The 14,878-nt window shown below is 50.3% G+C and overlaps 1 protein-coding gene and 1 non-coding gene across 2 annotated transcripts in view; both read right to left on the bottom strand.

Moving 5' to 3' along the window:
- LOC119847701 (trypsin-3-like) overlaps positions 1 to 14,878 on the bottom strand; it is a 41,593-nt gene that overhangs the window by 10,608 nt on the left and 16,107 nt on the right. The window contains exons 3-4 of the mRNA XM_043502304.1: positions 11,236 to 11,356; positions 8,939 to 9,098 (exon numbers count right to left, since the gene is read on the bottom strand). Coding sequence (XP_043358239.1) covers positions 8,939 to 9,098; positions 11,236 to 11,356 — 281 coding nt within the window. The remainder of the gene's footprint in view (positions 1 to 8,938; positions 9,099 to 11,235; positions 11,357 to 14,878) is intronic.
- Positions 8,514 to 8,642, bottom strand: LOC119848159. The gene has a single exon (XR_005290192.1). It is a non-coding gene; the product is annotated as a U6atac minor spliceosomal RNA (small nuclear RNA).

Here is a 14,878-nt window from a genome sequence, read left to right as displayed (position 1 = left end):
CCTAGGGGTGACAGTGGACGAGAAGCTGGATATGAGTCAGCAGTGTGCCCTTGTTGCCAAGAAGGCCAATGGCATTTTGGGTTGTATAAGTAGGGGCATAGCGAGCAGATCGAGGGACGTGATCGTTCCCCTCTATTCGACACTGGTGAGGCCTCATCTGGAGTACTGTGTCCAGTTTTGGGCCCCACACTACAGGAAGGATGTGGATAAATTGGAAAGAGTACAACGAAGGGCAACGAAAATGATTAGGGGTCTAGAGCACATGACTTATGAGGAGAGGCTGAGGGAGCTGGGATTGTTTAGTCTGCAGAAGAGAAGAATGAGGGGGGATTTGATAGCTGCTTTCAACTACCTGAAAGGGGGTTTCAAAGAGGATGGCTCTAGACTGTTCTCAATGGTAGCAGATGACAGAACGAGGAGTAATGGTCTCAAGTTGCAATGGGGGAGGTTTAGATTGGATATTAGGAAAAACTTTTTCACTAAGAGGGTGGTGAAACACTGGAATGCGTTACCTAGGGAGGTGGTAGAATCTCCTTCCTTAGAGGTTTTTAAGGTCAGGCTTGACAAAGCCCTGGCTGGGATGATTTAACTGGGACTTGGTCCTGCTTTGAGCAGGGGGTTGGACTAGATGACCTTCTGGGGTCCCTTCCAACCCTGATATTCTATGATTCTATGATTCTACTGTGCTAAACTCAATGGTGTTTAAAAGAGCCCTGAGTCCAGGGAGCTGAGATCAAGGGAATTAGACAGCAGGGCAGAAGCAATCTGGGGGCGGGGTGGACAGCAAATTAGGCAGAGATTTGCAATTGATCGAACTGCTGCTGAAAATACACACAAAGGCCATTGCTACTCTGGGCTGCATACTTATTGCAGATTATTCATGTTATTACTGTCTACAAGTGCCCCATTATGCCAGGCGCTGCACAAATACACACCGAGATGCTGCACGCCTGTGTTCTGCTCTGGGCAGCACATTCGGGATGAGGTGCTGAGCCCCAGCTCCCTCCATGTATTTCAGTGATTAACTGCTGCCCAGCGAGGCACTGAGGCCGAGAGACGCAGGGTGTTCCAACTAAGAGGCCGGGAAACGATCTAGAAAGCAAAGGGACTGATTTCGGAGGGAAAGGCAAAGGCTGGGCTGGGCTAAGGTAGTTATGGTGCATCTACGCTGTGACCTGGAGCCATGGGGCTACAAAATTGCAGTGTAGAGGTGTGAGCTTGGGCTGGAGCCCAGGCTCCGAGACCCCAAGAAAGGGAGGGTCTCAGAACCCGGATCCAAACACCCACACTGCAGTTCTTAGCCCCGCAGACCAAATCACCTGAGCTGGGCTTGGCGACTCGGGGTTTTGTATTGCCTGTTTCGATGGGTATAAATTCCTGGGCACCATTTGGAAATCCTGCCTCTTTATTCTCCCTGTTGCACAGATAGGGAAACCGAAGCATACGGAAGCTAAATGACTTGCTCAAAGTCACCTAGGAAGTCTGTAGCAGAGCAAGGCCTCGAACGCAGCTCTCCCCAAGTCTAGGCCAGGGGCCTAACCATCGGGCCACCCTTCTACTCCATTCACGAAACTCCAGTCTGGCTAAGTGCTGTCTATAAGATTATAGACTCACCCTTTGGATAGCTGCCCAGTCTTGTGGTAGGTGCTGGGATTGCTACATTCCTGGTGCCTTCAGTCATGCCAGGACAAGGTAACCTCAGCTTTTGTTGGGGAGAACAGCAGCCGCCTTCCCCTAAGCTCAGTGTCCCAGCCCCCACTCTCCTCTGAATAGAACCCTGGATCCTGACTCCCAGTCCCCCCCAGTTCTAACCACTAGACCGAGCTCCCCTTCTAGAGCCAGGGATAGAAGGCAGGAGACCTGGCTTCCAGCCCGCTAACCACTAGGCCCCACTCTCCTCCCAGAGCTGGGGATAGAACCCAGGAATCCTGATTTCCAGCACCTGCCCAACTGTAAGCACTATATATTGTTACCAGTGGTACTATACATAGCCTCCCCCACTCCAATCCATTTAATTTGTCACTCATTATAAGACTTGGAAGGATTTGATTTTTATTGCTAAATGTCAGTAAACGTCGATTTCACCGCACACAAACAAACCGATGAAAAAGCATTTCACTGACAATAATCGAAATGTACAGAGGGGCAAAGTGAAAAAAGATGCTGTTGAAGAACTAATTAGAGTTTGATTTCAGGATATTTACTCTGTATGTTTTGACATGGGATGTTGACAATTTGTGTTTTAATTTTTTGAATTTCAGTGTCTAGTGTCGTTAAATAATTATTGTCTTAAGCCCCTACTGTCTGATCCCCCCAGAATTGTGAAAATTTAAATAGAAAACAATGCTTAAAACCCACAATTTTGTGAAATGTTGTAAATTTAAATCTATACGAATTTTAAAATAAAATAAAATTGATTAAAAATAAATATCAATATTATCTGTCAAAATGATAAAAAAAATAAAAATTGAATTATCCCAAGTCTACTCATAGTGCAAAGCCCAGCCTGAAGTTGCACTGGTTGAATTAAATAACCCCAAAAATAGTTTAACTGGTGCAAATTTCTAATGCAGCTCTCCTGAAACTTGCTTAATAAGGCATACATTTTTACTGGTGAAGGTAATTAACCACTGGGACAATTTACCATGGATCATAGTGGATTCTCCATCACTGCTAACTTTTAAATCAAGAGTGGATGTGTTTCCAGGAATTATTTTGGGCAGTTCTCTGGTCTGTGTGACATAGGAGGGAGACCAGATGATCCCTTCTGGTCTTGGAATCTACGAATTAATTCCTCCAAAAGTTCACTTTAATTTGGTGATTTGCCAATGCAAAAGAACTCCCGGTTGTGGGATACACACAGGACAGGCCTAATTCACCAAAGGCACAATGCTAACTTTTCCTAGAACAAAAGAAGAATCACAAAGACAAAATTTTCTGGAGAAATATTTTTGGACGGTGAATAATTTATTTGCTGAAAAATGGAGGCTTGGTTGCTCTTAAATTACTTGTGAATTGAACACAAATTCAATGAATAGATTTGGCCCAAACTTTTTTTAGGGGAGACTTAGGTGTCATTCCCAAATGGCCAGTGGAGGTGATATAAACTTTAGCCCATGGGTTAGGGCACTCACCTTGGATGTGGACCACCTGTGTTCAATTCCCCTTTGCTGGATGGGGAGAAGGGATCTGAGTATGGGTTTCCCACACTGCAGAAGAGTGCGCAAACCACTGAGCTAAGGTATGTAAGGGAGGCTGGGTAAACCATTATAAAACATCAGTTTTGAACCTATCAGAATGCTTCTTCCCAAAGAACCAAATTTCATCATAATTGACACGTCTGCTCACTGTCAGCCACAGCATTACCGGGGAGCTCATAGGTGGTTGGTTCACCAGGACTCCTGGGTCCTTTCCAGGGTCACTACTTTCCAGGGTACAGCCCCCTGGCTTGGAATTGTGACCCAGATTCTTTGTTCATAGATGTGGGACCTGGCATAGGCTGGATTAACATGTGTGTTCTATGAAGGAAACTTTTCCAAGGAAAATCTCTGTGGTCAAAAAATCTCACAACAAAACTCTGATGCCAACATTTTTGATGTGATTTTCTTGTTTCATTTTGACAATCCTATGAAATGTTTGATTTTGAATTTATCATTTCAATGCATTTTGATTATATTATACTATATTATAAAAATCAAAATGAAATGAGTAGACATTATTGAAATCGAACATTTATTACCTTATTTCAACAAGGCAATTTGACATTCTCAAAATGAAACATTCTGACAGTTCCAAACATAAATTCTTCAGAATTTTTGTTCTATGGGAAATTTAGAAATGTCCCTTTTTTGATCCAGTTCAGGAAAAATTTCTGAATTTGCTGCAGAATCAAACTCTCTGTTTCTAACCAGCTCTACACAGAAGTTTGTATGCATTTAACTCAATTGATTTAAAAACACAACTGTAATTAAACCAGTGCCCCTTGTAAAATGAACTGTGGAGCAAAGGGAGATACACACACTCGAGGGTTTGAAAATGAACTGAGAATGGAGAGAAAGGCATAAAAGGGACATTGCCTATGTAATATTTTGTTTGACGTGACTCCTTTCTATAGCTGAGCAAATCATTTGCAACACATAATTTTTCTGACATACATAGGTGGCGCGTATCATATACTGGGCAAAGCTGGGCCTCCCCAAACAGCCCTGCATGGCCCTGCCCATGCTCTGCCCCGAGGACACCTGCCCCTGCTTGCTGCTTCCCCCTTGGCCCCAGCCCAGGCAGGCTGCTCCTCTTCCCGGAAGAGCCCTGGGGCTGGGGCTGGGGCTAGGGCAGCCGACCTGGAGCTGGGACGTGGGGTGGCTGGTGCTTCGCAACGCTGGTGGGCCCCTGTGCACTAGGGCCCCGGCGCCTGGTGCTGCAGGGCTGGGGGGCTGCGTTGCCAGTGCTGCAGGACTGAGGGTGCTGTGGTTGCCGGTGTTGTGGCTACCTGCCCTGTGCTGGGGGAGGGTTGGGGGCATTGGGGCTGGGGCCCTGGTGCTCGGCTCTCCGGGGCTGGGGGTCCTGGGGGCCACGCTGCCCACCTGGCACTCCAGGGCTGGGGGCTGTGTGCTGCCCACCTGCCTGGTGCTTGGGGGCTGGGGACCGCATGCTGTCCACCTGTCTGGCGCTTGGGAGCTGGGGGCCTCATGTTGCCTGCCTGCCTGGCACTCTGGGGCTGGAGGCGTTCGAGCGGCCCGGAGCTGGGGGAAGGGGAAGGAGGGGCTCTGGACTTCAGCGGGGGCGAGCCTTGGGCAGAAGGGGTGGACTGAGCTGGAGGCTAGCCTCCCCGAGTCTGTGGTTCACCCACCGCCCATGCTGACATATTGCATTTGTCTTTCCCCCTTGAGCGGAGTACAAACACTGCAAGTATACATAAGCTTCTCCACGAGGAGAAATTCTCCCAGTCATCAACCCGAAGCATTCAAAAATCACGAGTCAGGCCCCAAAATCATTAGACGAGCTGGGCAAAGAATGGATTTGTTGTTCACTGGCAATTCTGAATAAGCGGGAAAAAAATTATTGAACCGAAAATGATTTTTTTCTAAATTTCCAGAGAATCAAAAGCTAAAAAATTAATCACAGGCCAAATACAGGTTTCAGAGTAGCAGTCGTGTTAGTCTGTATTCGCAAAAAGGAAAAGGAGTGCTTGTGGCACCTTAGAGACTAACAAATTTATTTGAGCATAAGCTTTCGTGAGCTACAGCTCACTTCATCGGATGCATCCCAAACACAATGTTTCATTTGCCCTGAAACAAAATATTTCATTTCAATCCTTTCGTGACATTTTTAATTAAAAAAAAATCCAGCAGGAAATTTCTAAACAAAGAAGTCCTTTCGAATTGAAAAATTAAAATGTGTTATTTCAAAAATGTCAGAATGAAATATTTAGATTTTTTTTTCTGAATTTTTATCTTTTAGGATTTTTCCCCCTGAAGCAATTAGGTGAAATCAACATGAATTAATGAAATCTGCATTTTTAGCTGAAAAATATCTGCATTGTTCACCAAAATTAAAAAAAGATTTTAGTCAAAAGAATTGCCCAAGTCTAGTCAAAATAGGACTAAAATAGGACATGTGATTCAACTCTCATCCCCGATTTGTTATATACAATAAATCATTCCACCAGAAGAGGATGCCGCGTGGCCTACTGCAGGGGCGGGCAAACTTTTTGGCCTGAGAGCCACATCGGGTTTCCAAAATTGTATGTAGGGCCGGTTAGGGGAGGCTGTGCTTCTCCAAACAGCCAGGCGTGGCTCAGTCCCTGACCCCTATCCAACCCCCCCGATTCTCGCCCCTTACAGCCCTCCCGGGACTCCTACCCCATCCAACCCCCTCTGTTCCCTGTCCCCTGGTGGCCCCCTGGGACCCCTGCCCCATCCACCCCCCCGCTCCCTGTTCCCTGACTGCCCCTGGACCCCCCCCACCCCTGACTGCCCCCTGCTGCCCCATCCGACCCCTCCTCTCATTCCTGACTGCCCTCACACAGGACCCCTGCCCCATCCAACCACCCCTTCTCCTTGTCCCCTGACTGCCCCTGGAACCCCTGCCCCTGACTGCCCCCCCATCGCCCCATCCACCCCCCCCTTCCTGACAGCCCGCCCAGGACCCCTGCCCCATCCAACCACTCCTTCTCCTTGTCCCCTGACTGCCCCCCGGGACCTCTGCCCCCATTCAACCCCTCTGTTCCCTGCCCTCTGCCTGCCCCTCCCCCTATCCACACCCCTGCCCCCTGACCACCACCCCGAACTCCCCAGCCCTCTATCCAATCCCCCCACTCCCTGCCCCCTTACCGTGCTGCCTGGAGCACCGGTGGCTGGCGGCGCTACAGCCGCAGCGCCCGGCTGGAGCCAGACACACACCATGCAGCACAGAGCACCGGGTCAGGCCACGGCTCTGCAGCTCCCGTGCCCAGAGCATTGCACTGGCGGTGCAGTGAGCTGAGGCTGCCGGGGAGGGAGAACAGCAGGGGAGAGGCTGGGGGCGAGCCTCCCGGGCCAGGAGCTCAGGGGCCAGGCAGGAGGGTCATGCTGGCCGGATGTGGCCTGCGGGCTGTAGCTTGCCCACCTCTGGCCTATTGGTTCTAGCCATAATGATGCAAACTACGAATGCTGGCTGATAACTTCAAAGCCATTTAATGCATTGGGATGTCCAATTCCCAGTCAAATAAATGGGAACTTGGCATCAAAACCCAGTAGCTGGGTTTCAAATCCCAGCCTAACTCCAGATCTTCATTATAGTGTTTTGCTGGTATAGTAAAGGACTTAAATGTTAGGGAAATCAGGGTTGGTAATATGCTAGAAATGACATTTATTGTGACTGGAGCTAGGCAATATTTTTCAGCCAGACCTTTTTTTCTGGTGAAAAATCCAAATTCGGCAACACTGACTATTTTACGAATTCGTGTCGGTTTTCAAATTGTTCATTTAAAACCAAAATATGAAAAAATCCAAAATGTTTCTTGTCGACAGTTGGAAATTTTGATTCAAAATTTCCCTTCATTTGATTTTGAAAAAACATTAAAAAACGCTCAGTGTCAAAATGAAATCTTTCATTTCAGGTCAAACAAAACGTTCCATCCCGCCCGAAACAAAAAAGTGTTGTTATACTTTTCAATTTGCTGTACATTGTGAAAAATGTCAACCTCACACAATTTCCCCCCGATTTTTCAGCATTGCCAGCGGACTGAAAAATCGATTCTTTGCTCAGCCGTATTTCAAGGCATCAAAACAGATATCAAGGGAGAAATTTCCCTTCTGCTTCCAGAACTGCCAACCCCACACATCCCAAAGTCATGAGTCCAGCCCCCCAAAATCAGAATATTGGCTTAAAAAATCAGGAAATTACTTGTAATTTTTTAAAACTACAGATCAAATACAGCAAGGAGCGCAGATTGTTATTATTCGTTTAAATTTACCATCTGGTTTCAGACTCTTTAGATTTCTCAAATTTTTCAGCTTTTCTCCCCAACTAGGAAAGTGGAAACTTACTTTTCTTATTATAATGGAAGCTGAGATACTCTCATAGTCACTAGACTCCAGGGGCTGGGACTTGGAGAAAATCGCCACTAACTACTGGGGGACTTGTGATAAAATAGCAACGTTGGGCCTGATCCCAGCTGGTGTCAATTGGTTGTAACTCCACGAGAGCCATTTTATGCCATCTGAGGATCTAGTCCACTTTTCCAAGTACCCTATACAGATCAGGGCCCCATTGTGCTGGGCATTGCACAGACACACAGTCAGGGACAGTCCCTGCCCCAGGTGGGATCAGGGCCCCATTGTGCTGGGCGCTGCCCAGACACAGCCAGAGACAGTCCCTGCCTGGAAGCTCTTATACTCTACAAAACCAAGGCCCCAACAGAGAGCGGAAGAAGGATCATAGAATCATTGAATATCAGGGTTGGAAGGGACCTTAGGAGGTATCTAGTCCAGCCCCCTGCTCAAAGCAGGACCAATCCCCAACTAAATCATCCCAGCCAGAGTTTTGTCAAGCCTGACCTTAAAAACCTCAAAGGAAGGAGATTCCACCACCTCCCTAGGTAACGCTTCCAGTGCTTCACCACCCTCCGAGTGAAAAGGTTTTTCCTAATATCCAACATAAACCTCCCCCACTGCAACTTGAGACCATTGCTCCTTGTTCTGACATCTGCCACCACTGAGAACAGTCTAGATCCATCCTCCTTGGAACCCCCTTTCAGGTAGTTGAAAGCAGCTATCAAATCCCCCCTCATTCTTCTCTTCCGCAGACTAAACAATCCCAGTTCCCTCAGCCTCTCCTCATAAGTCATGTGCTCACTGGACTCTTTCCAATTTTTTCACATGATTCTTGTAGTGTGGGGCCCAAAACTGGACACAGTACTCCAGATGTGGCCTCACCAATGCTCAATAGAGGGGAATGATCACGTCCCTCAATCTGCTGGCAATGCCCCTACTTATACAGCCCAATTAGCCTTCTTGGCAACAAGGGCACACTGAAAAACTTGGTTAGATGCCACAAAGTACATGGCAATGCCTTAAACATATGCATGTTGTAAAAGGTCACTAGGACCTCTCCTATCCTTATCAAGGGGAGTGCAAATCTTCTCACCTTTCTTACTACACGTATGGCAAAAATCTTACACCTCCCACATCCAGCACAGCTAGCTAGGGTCCTTATACAGCTCTCATTGCCATAGCTTCTAGGCCTCTTTCCCCTCATCAGCCCTCCTGTGAAGCAGGTCAGGGCTGTTATCCCCATTGTCCAGATGGGGGAAACTGAGGCACAGGCTGGCTAAGTGAGCTGCCCAAGGGAAGTCGGTGTTGAGCAGGGAATGGAAGCTGGGTGTCCTGAGCACCCAGCTCGAGCTCTAACTGACGGGCCCCCCCCACATCCCTCCTCCCAGCCCTGGGCTACTTACCGCGCAGTGTCGCAGTGGGCAGCTGTCAGCACCCAGCTGGGGTCAATCAACACCCCCCCACAGCGCACGGTGTTGGCGGAGCCCATCAGGGCCACCTGGTAGCCTTGCTGGTGCCGGTCACAGGAATTTCCCCCGATGATCCGCTCGTCCTCAGCAGCCACTAAAGTGTGTGTGGGGGGGGGGAAATGTCCATGTCCGAGCTAGGGTTGCCAACTGTCTAATTGCACCGACCCAAACACCCTTGCCCTGACCCTGTCCAGCCTCTTCCCCAAAGCCTTGCACCTGCCCCGTCCTTTCTCCAAGGCCCTGCCCCCACTCAGTCTAGCCCCCCTCCTTCCGTCACTCGCTCTCCCCCATCCTCACTCACTTTCACCAGGCTGGGGTAGGGCATTGGGGTATGGTAGGGGGTGCGGGCTCAGGTTGGGGAGTGGGGCTGAGGTGTTCGGAGCATGGGAGGGGGCTCCGGGGTGATCCTGGGGCAAGGGGTTGGGGTGTAGAAGGGGGCTCCAGGCTGAGCCTGGGGCAGGGAATTGGGGTGTGGGAGGGGGCTCAGGGTGGAGACTCTGGCCTGACGGTGCTTAACCATGGGTGGCTCCTGGAAGCGGCAGCATATCTGGCAGCATCTCCTAGGCTCGGGGCGGCCAGGTGGCTTTGCACACTGGTTCTGCCTGCAGGCACTGCCCCCGCAGCTCCCATTGACCGCGGTTCCCCGTTCCAGGCCAATGGGAGCTATGGAGTTGGTGCTCGGGGCGGGGGCAGCGTGTGGAGACCCCCCTGTCCGCCCCTTCTCCTAGGAGCCACTGCTGAGCCAGCCAGGGATCCCTGGGGCTGGGCCAGGACCTGGAATGCTGCAAGGGGAGAGGGCGGAGGGATGGGGGGAGCTGGGATTACGGGGGATGTATGGGGGAGTGCAGAGATTCAGGGATTGGGGGACATTCACCCCTTGTTTGAAGATGTACAGACATGTGCGGACCATTTTAAATGGTTGGTGGAGGCTCCTGCTCATGGCAGCATAGGCTTGAGGGCAGGGGATGTGGGGAGCACAGGAGGTGGCGTAGAGTATGTGGGGTGGGGAGCTCAGGGGGTTGGGGTGAGGGAGTATGTGGGATGGGGGAGTACATGGGGTGAGGATCACAGGGGTTGGGGTGGGGGAGTATGTGGGGTGGGGAGCACAGGGGGTGGGGTGGGGGAATACGTAGGATGGGGAGCACAGGGGGTGGGGTGGGAGAGTATGTGGGGTGGGGATCACAGGGGATGGGGTGGGGGAGTATGTGGGCTGGTGTGGTGTGGGGGATTACGTGGGGTGGGGAGCTCAGGGGTGGGTGGGGCAGGGGAGTACACGGGGTGGGGAGCACAGGGGGTGGGGTGGGGCAGGGGAGTACGTTGGGGGTGCACAAACATTCTTCCTGAGCCATTAATGGTCCTTGCCCAGCCATCCCCTCATGTCTGACTCCCCCATGTTTCCCCCAGAGCCAGCCCCCAAGCTGTCCCTCCTAGCTCCTCTCTGCTACTGCCCAGGGACACCCACTGGGTGCTCAGCGATGGCGGGGCCTCCTGCCACGTCTCACAGACAGACAGACACCCTGGCATACACATACGCATGCATGCACACGCAGTAACACACACATGGTAACACACACGCACATACAGTAACACACACAGATACACACAGTAACGCACACAGATATACAGTGACACACACATGCACACACACAGCCACGCACACATATACAGTAATGGACAAACGCATGCACACACACAGGAACACACATGGTAACACACACATGCATATAGAATAACACACAAACAATAACACACATACACAGTAATGCACAAACACTCGCATGCACATACACAGTAACACACACACAGAGTTACACATACATACTGTAACACACGCGCACACAGTAGCAAATGCACACACATATACAGTAAAACATATGCACACACCCAGTAACACACACATGCATGTGCACATGCCCCCCACACTCATGTGTACACTTTTAACATGTACACACAGCCCTGTGGCTACACACACAGACACAGAACCACTCATGCACAAACATACACAATTACTTTACTCATTTATACACACATGTGCACACACAGAGACACACACACATCCCTGCACACGCTGACACACACACTCATACACAGACACATACACACTTGCCTGTGCCATATACAGATGCACACACACACCCTCATGCACACGGACGCTCGCCCAGCCACCCACACTCACACCCACACTCACAAATTCACAGCCGCGCCCCGCACGCACACAGACAAACACTCACCCCCCAGCCTCCTTTCACCTGAAGCCAGCAGCAGCATCGCCGTGGCCAGAAGGGCCATGTCTCGGGTGGGCAGGCGGCTCGGTGGCCTGGCCTCCTGGCTGCTCGAGGCTGGGTGGCAGAGCTTGGCGGGGAGCCGATGGTTTATTAGCAGGGAAATTCATCACCCTTAAATCCCCGCCGGCCCCGCCTTCCCTTGGCGCCTGGCCAGGAAGAGCTGAAGCTTGTTTGGTGGGGAATACGCCCTACCGGTGGGTGCCCTGCCCCAGAGGCAGCACGGAAACTGCCCTCGCTTGCCATGGCCTTCCTGGGATCCCCGATCCGTGACTCAGAGGCCACTAGAGTGGGCACCACGAGGCTTGGACACAGGGCTGGCCTTACGGGTGGGAGATGTGGGCCACCGCCCAGGGTGCCATGGCTGGTGGGGTGGGCGCCGACAGAGTGCCACAAGCTGGAGGGCCTGGGTGGAGTGCGGGCAAGCTGGGGGGCTGGATCCCCTGGCCAGCCAGACCGGTGGAGCCACCAGTCTGACAGGGAGGTGCAGGCAGAGGGGCTCTCCCCCCTGCTAGGTGGTCATGGGGTGGAGCGGTATGTCTGGGAGAGCCCCCAGGCTCAGAAACTCCTCCCTGGACAGCTTAGCTGGGCTTTGGGGCCAGGAGCTGCTCCTCACGCCCTGTGCCCCATGCTGCTGGTCTCAAATGCAAAGAAAGGGAGCCAAAAAACAAGTTTGCCTAGGGTGCCATGTTCCCTCAGGCCGGCCCAGCTCGCACAGCAGTGGCTGTGTGGAACCGGCAGCTGGCAGGCCGAGCATTAGGGCCCTCACCTGGGGTGGCTGCAGGGCTGTGATTAATGCCCTCCTCTGCCCCTGACTCCTTGAGAAGGTCACTGAGTTGCTCCATACCTCAGTTTCCCCAGCTGCCTCCCAGAATAATAGCCTGCCTCCCACAGGTGGTGAGGACTGATAAATGCATTAGAGATTGCAAGGTGCCCAGGTGATGGGGGGGAGGGCAGGGAAATATCTGAAGACGGGTAGGATCTAGCAAAAAAAAAAAGGGAGCGGTTTAAGCATGTCTATACATATGCTGTTTTGGTCATGGGTGTCACACATTGGTCTACGGACGTCTCTGTCCCATAGCCCTCCCCTCCCCTCCCATCCTCACACCCCAAAGAATCCCAGCACCTCACAAACATTAGTGGACTTTATCATTACAATGCCCCCCCCACCCCACATGCTTGTTTTAGACATAGGGAAACAGAGGCACGATGAGACTCTAACTAAGATGTAACTTGCCCCCCCAGCCTGAGGTGGGAGTCAGGATTTGAACCAGGGTCCTAGGTTGGTGTCTTAATGGCAAAAAACTGGCATTTCCTTGTGCCAGAACCAAAGCTGCCCACCTGCAAACCATCCACAAAACTTTGCGGCCCATGATCCTTCGCTGCCTAAAGGCAAATCACTCACAATCCTTTACTGCCTGCCTGCAGTTCTGGCATGATGGGGCCTTGATCTCAGCTGGGGCAGGGTCTGTCACTGTGTGTCTGGGCAGCGCCTAGTTACTTAAAGCAGCCTGGATTTCTGAGGATGGACATTCAACTGCTCAGAAAACTGGGCCCCTTTATGGTGTCCCAGAATCAGATCTTAGTTGTGGAAACCTTGGGTGTGTGGATTTTCTCCTTGACGATGGTCTAGCCTGGTTTCACTTAAACCTGGTTCTAATCAACTTAAGCTAGGTAAAAAGAAAAGGAGGACTTGTGGCACCTTAGAGACTAACAAATTTATTTGAGCATAAGCTTTCGTGAGCTACAGCTCACTTCATCGGATGCATTTGGTGGAAAATACAGTGGGGAGATTTATATACATAGAGAACATGAAACAATAGGTGTTACCATAAACACTGTAACCAGAGTGATCGCTTAAGGTGAGCTATTACCAGCAGGAGAGCGGGGGGTGGGGTGGGGTTGGGGGGGAACCTTTTGTAGTGATAATCAAGGTGGGCCATTTCCAGCAATTGACAAGAAAGTCTGAGGAACAGTGGGAGATGGGGGTGGGGATAAACATGGGGAAATAGTTTTACTTTGTGTAATGACCCATCCACTCCCAGTCTCTATTCAAGCCTAAGTTAATTGTATCCAGTTTGCAAATTAATTCGAATTCAGCAGTCTCTCCTTGGAGTCTGTTTTTGAAGTTTTTTTTTTAAGTATTGCCACTTTTAGGTCTGTAATCGAATGACCAGAGAGATTGAAGTGTTCTCCGACTGGTTTTTGAATGTTATAATTCTTGACGTCTGATTTGTGTCCATTCATTCTTTTACGTAGAGACTGTCCAGTTTGACCAATATACATGGCAGAGGGGCATTGCTGGCACATGATGGCATATATCACATTGGTAGATGCGCAGGTGAACGAGCCTCTGATTGTGTGGCTGATGTGATTAGGCCCTATGATGGTATCCCCTGAATAGATATGTGGACAGAGTTGGCAACGGGCTTTGTTGCAAGGATAGGTTCCTGGGTTAGTGGTTCTGTTGTGTGGTGTGTGGTTGCTGGTGAGTATTTGCTTCAGATTGGGGGGCTGTCTATAAGCAAGGACTGGCCTGTCTCCCAAGATCTGTGAGAGTGATGGGTCGTCCTTCAGGATAGGTTGTAGATCCTTGATGATGCGTTGGAGAGGTTTTAGTTGGGGGCTGAAGGTGATGGCTAGTGGCGTTCTGTTATTTTCTTTGTTGGGCCTGTCCTGTAGTAGGTGACTTCTGGGTACTCTTCTGGCTCTGTCAATCTGTTTCTTCATTTCAGCAGGTGGGTATTGTAGTTGTAAGATTGCTTGATAGAGATCTTGTAGGTGTTTGTCTCTGTCTGAGGGGTTGGAGCAAATGCGGTTGTATCGTAGAGCTTGGCTATAGACAATGGATCATGTGGTATGGTCTGGATGAAAGGAGGAGGCATGCAGGTAGGCATAGCGGTCAATAGGTTTCTGGTATAGGGTGGTGTTTATGTGACCATCGCTTATTAGCACCATAGTGTCCAGGAAGTGGATCTCTTGTGTGGACTGGTCCAGGCTGTGGTTGATGGTGGGATGGAAATTCCTGAAATCATGGTGGAATTCCTCAAGGGCTTCTTTTCCATGGGTCCAGATGATGATGATGTCATCAATGTAGCGCAAGTAGAGTAGGGGCACTAGGGGACGAGAGCTGAGGAAGTGTTGTTCTAAGTCAGCCATAAAAATGTTGGCTTACTGTGGGGCCATGTGGGTACCCAAAGCAGTGCTGCTGATTTGAAGGTATACATTGTCCCCAAATGTGAAATAGTTATGGGTGAGGACAAAGTCACAAAGTTCAGCCACCAGGTTAGCCGTGACATTATCGGGGATACTGTTCCTGACGGCTTGTAGTCCATCTTTGTGTGGAATGTTGGTGTAGAGGCTTCTACATCCATAGTGGCCAGGATGGTGTTTTCAGGAAGATCACCGGTGGATTGTAGTTTCTCAGGAAGTCAGTGGTGTCTTGAAGATAGCTGGGAGTGCTGGTAACGTAGGGCCTGAGGAGGGAGTCTATATAGCCAGACAATCCTACTGTCAGGGTGCCAATGCCTGAGATGATGGGGCGTCCAGGATTTCCAGGTTTATGGATCTTGGGTAGCAGATAGAATACTCC

The sequence above is a fragment of the Dermochelys coriacea genome, chromosome 24, assembly GCF_009764565.3.
Source record: "Dermochelys coriacea isolate rDerCor1 chromosome 24, rDerCor1.pri.v4, whole genome shotgun sequence".
Taxonomy (NCBI): domain Eukaryota; kingdom Metazoa; phylum Chordata; order Testudines; family Dermochelyidae; genus Dermochelys; species Dermochelys coriacea.
This window is presented reverse-complemented; position numbering and strand designations above follow the sequence as displayed.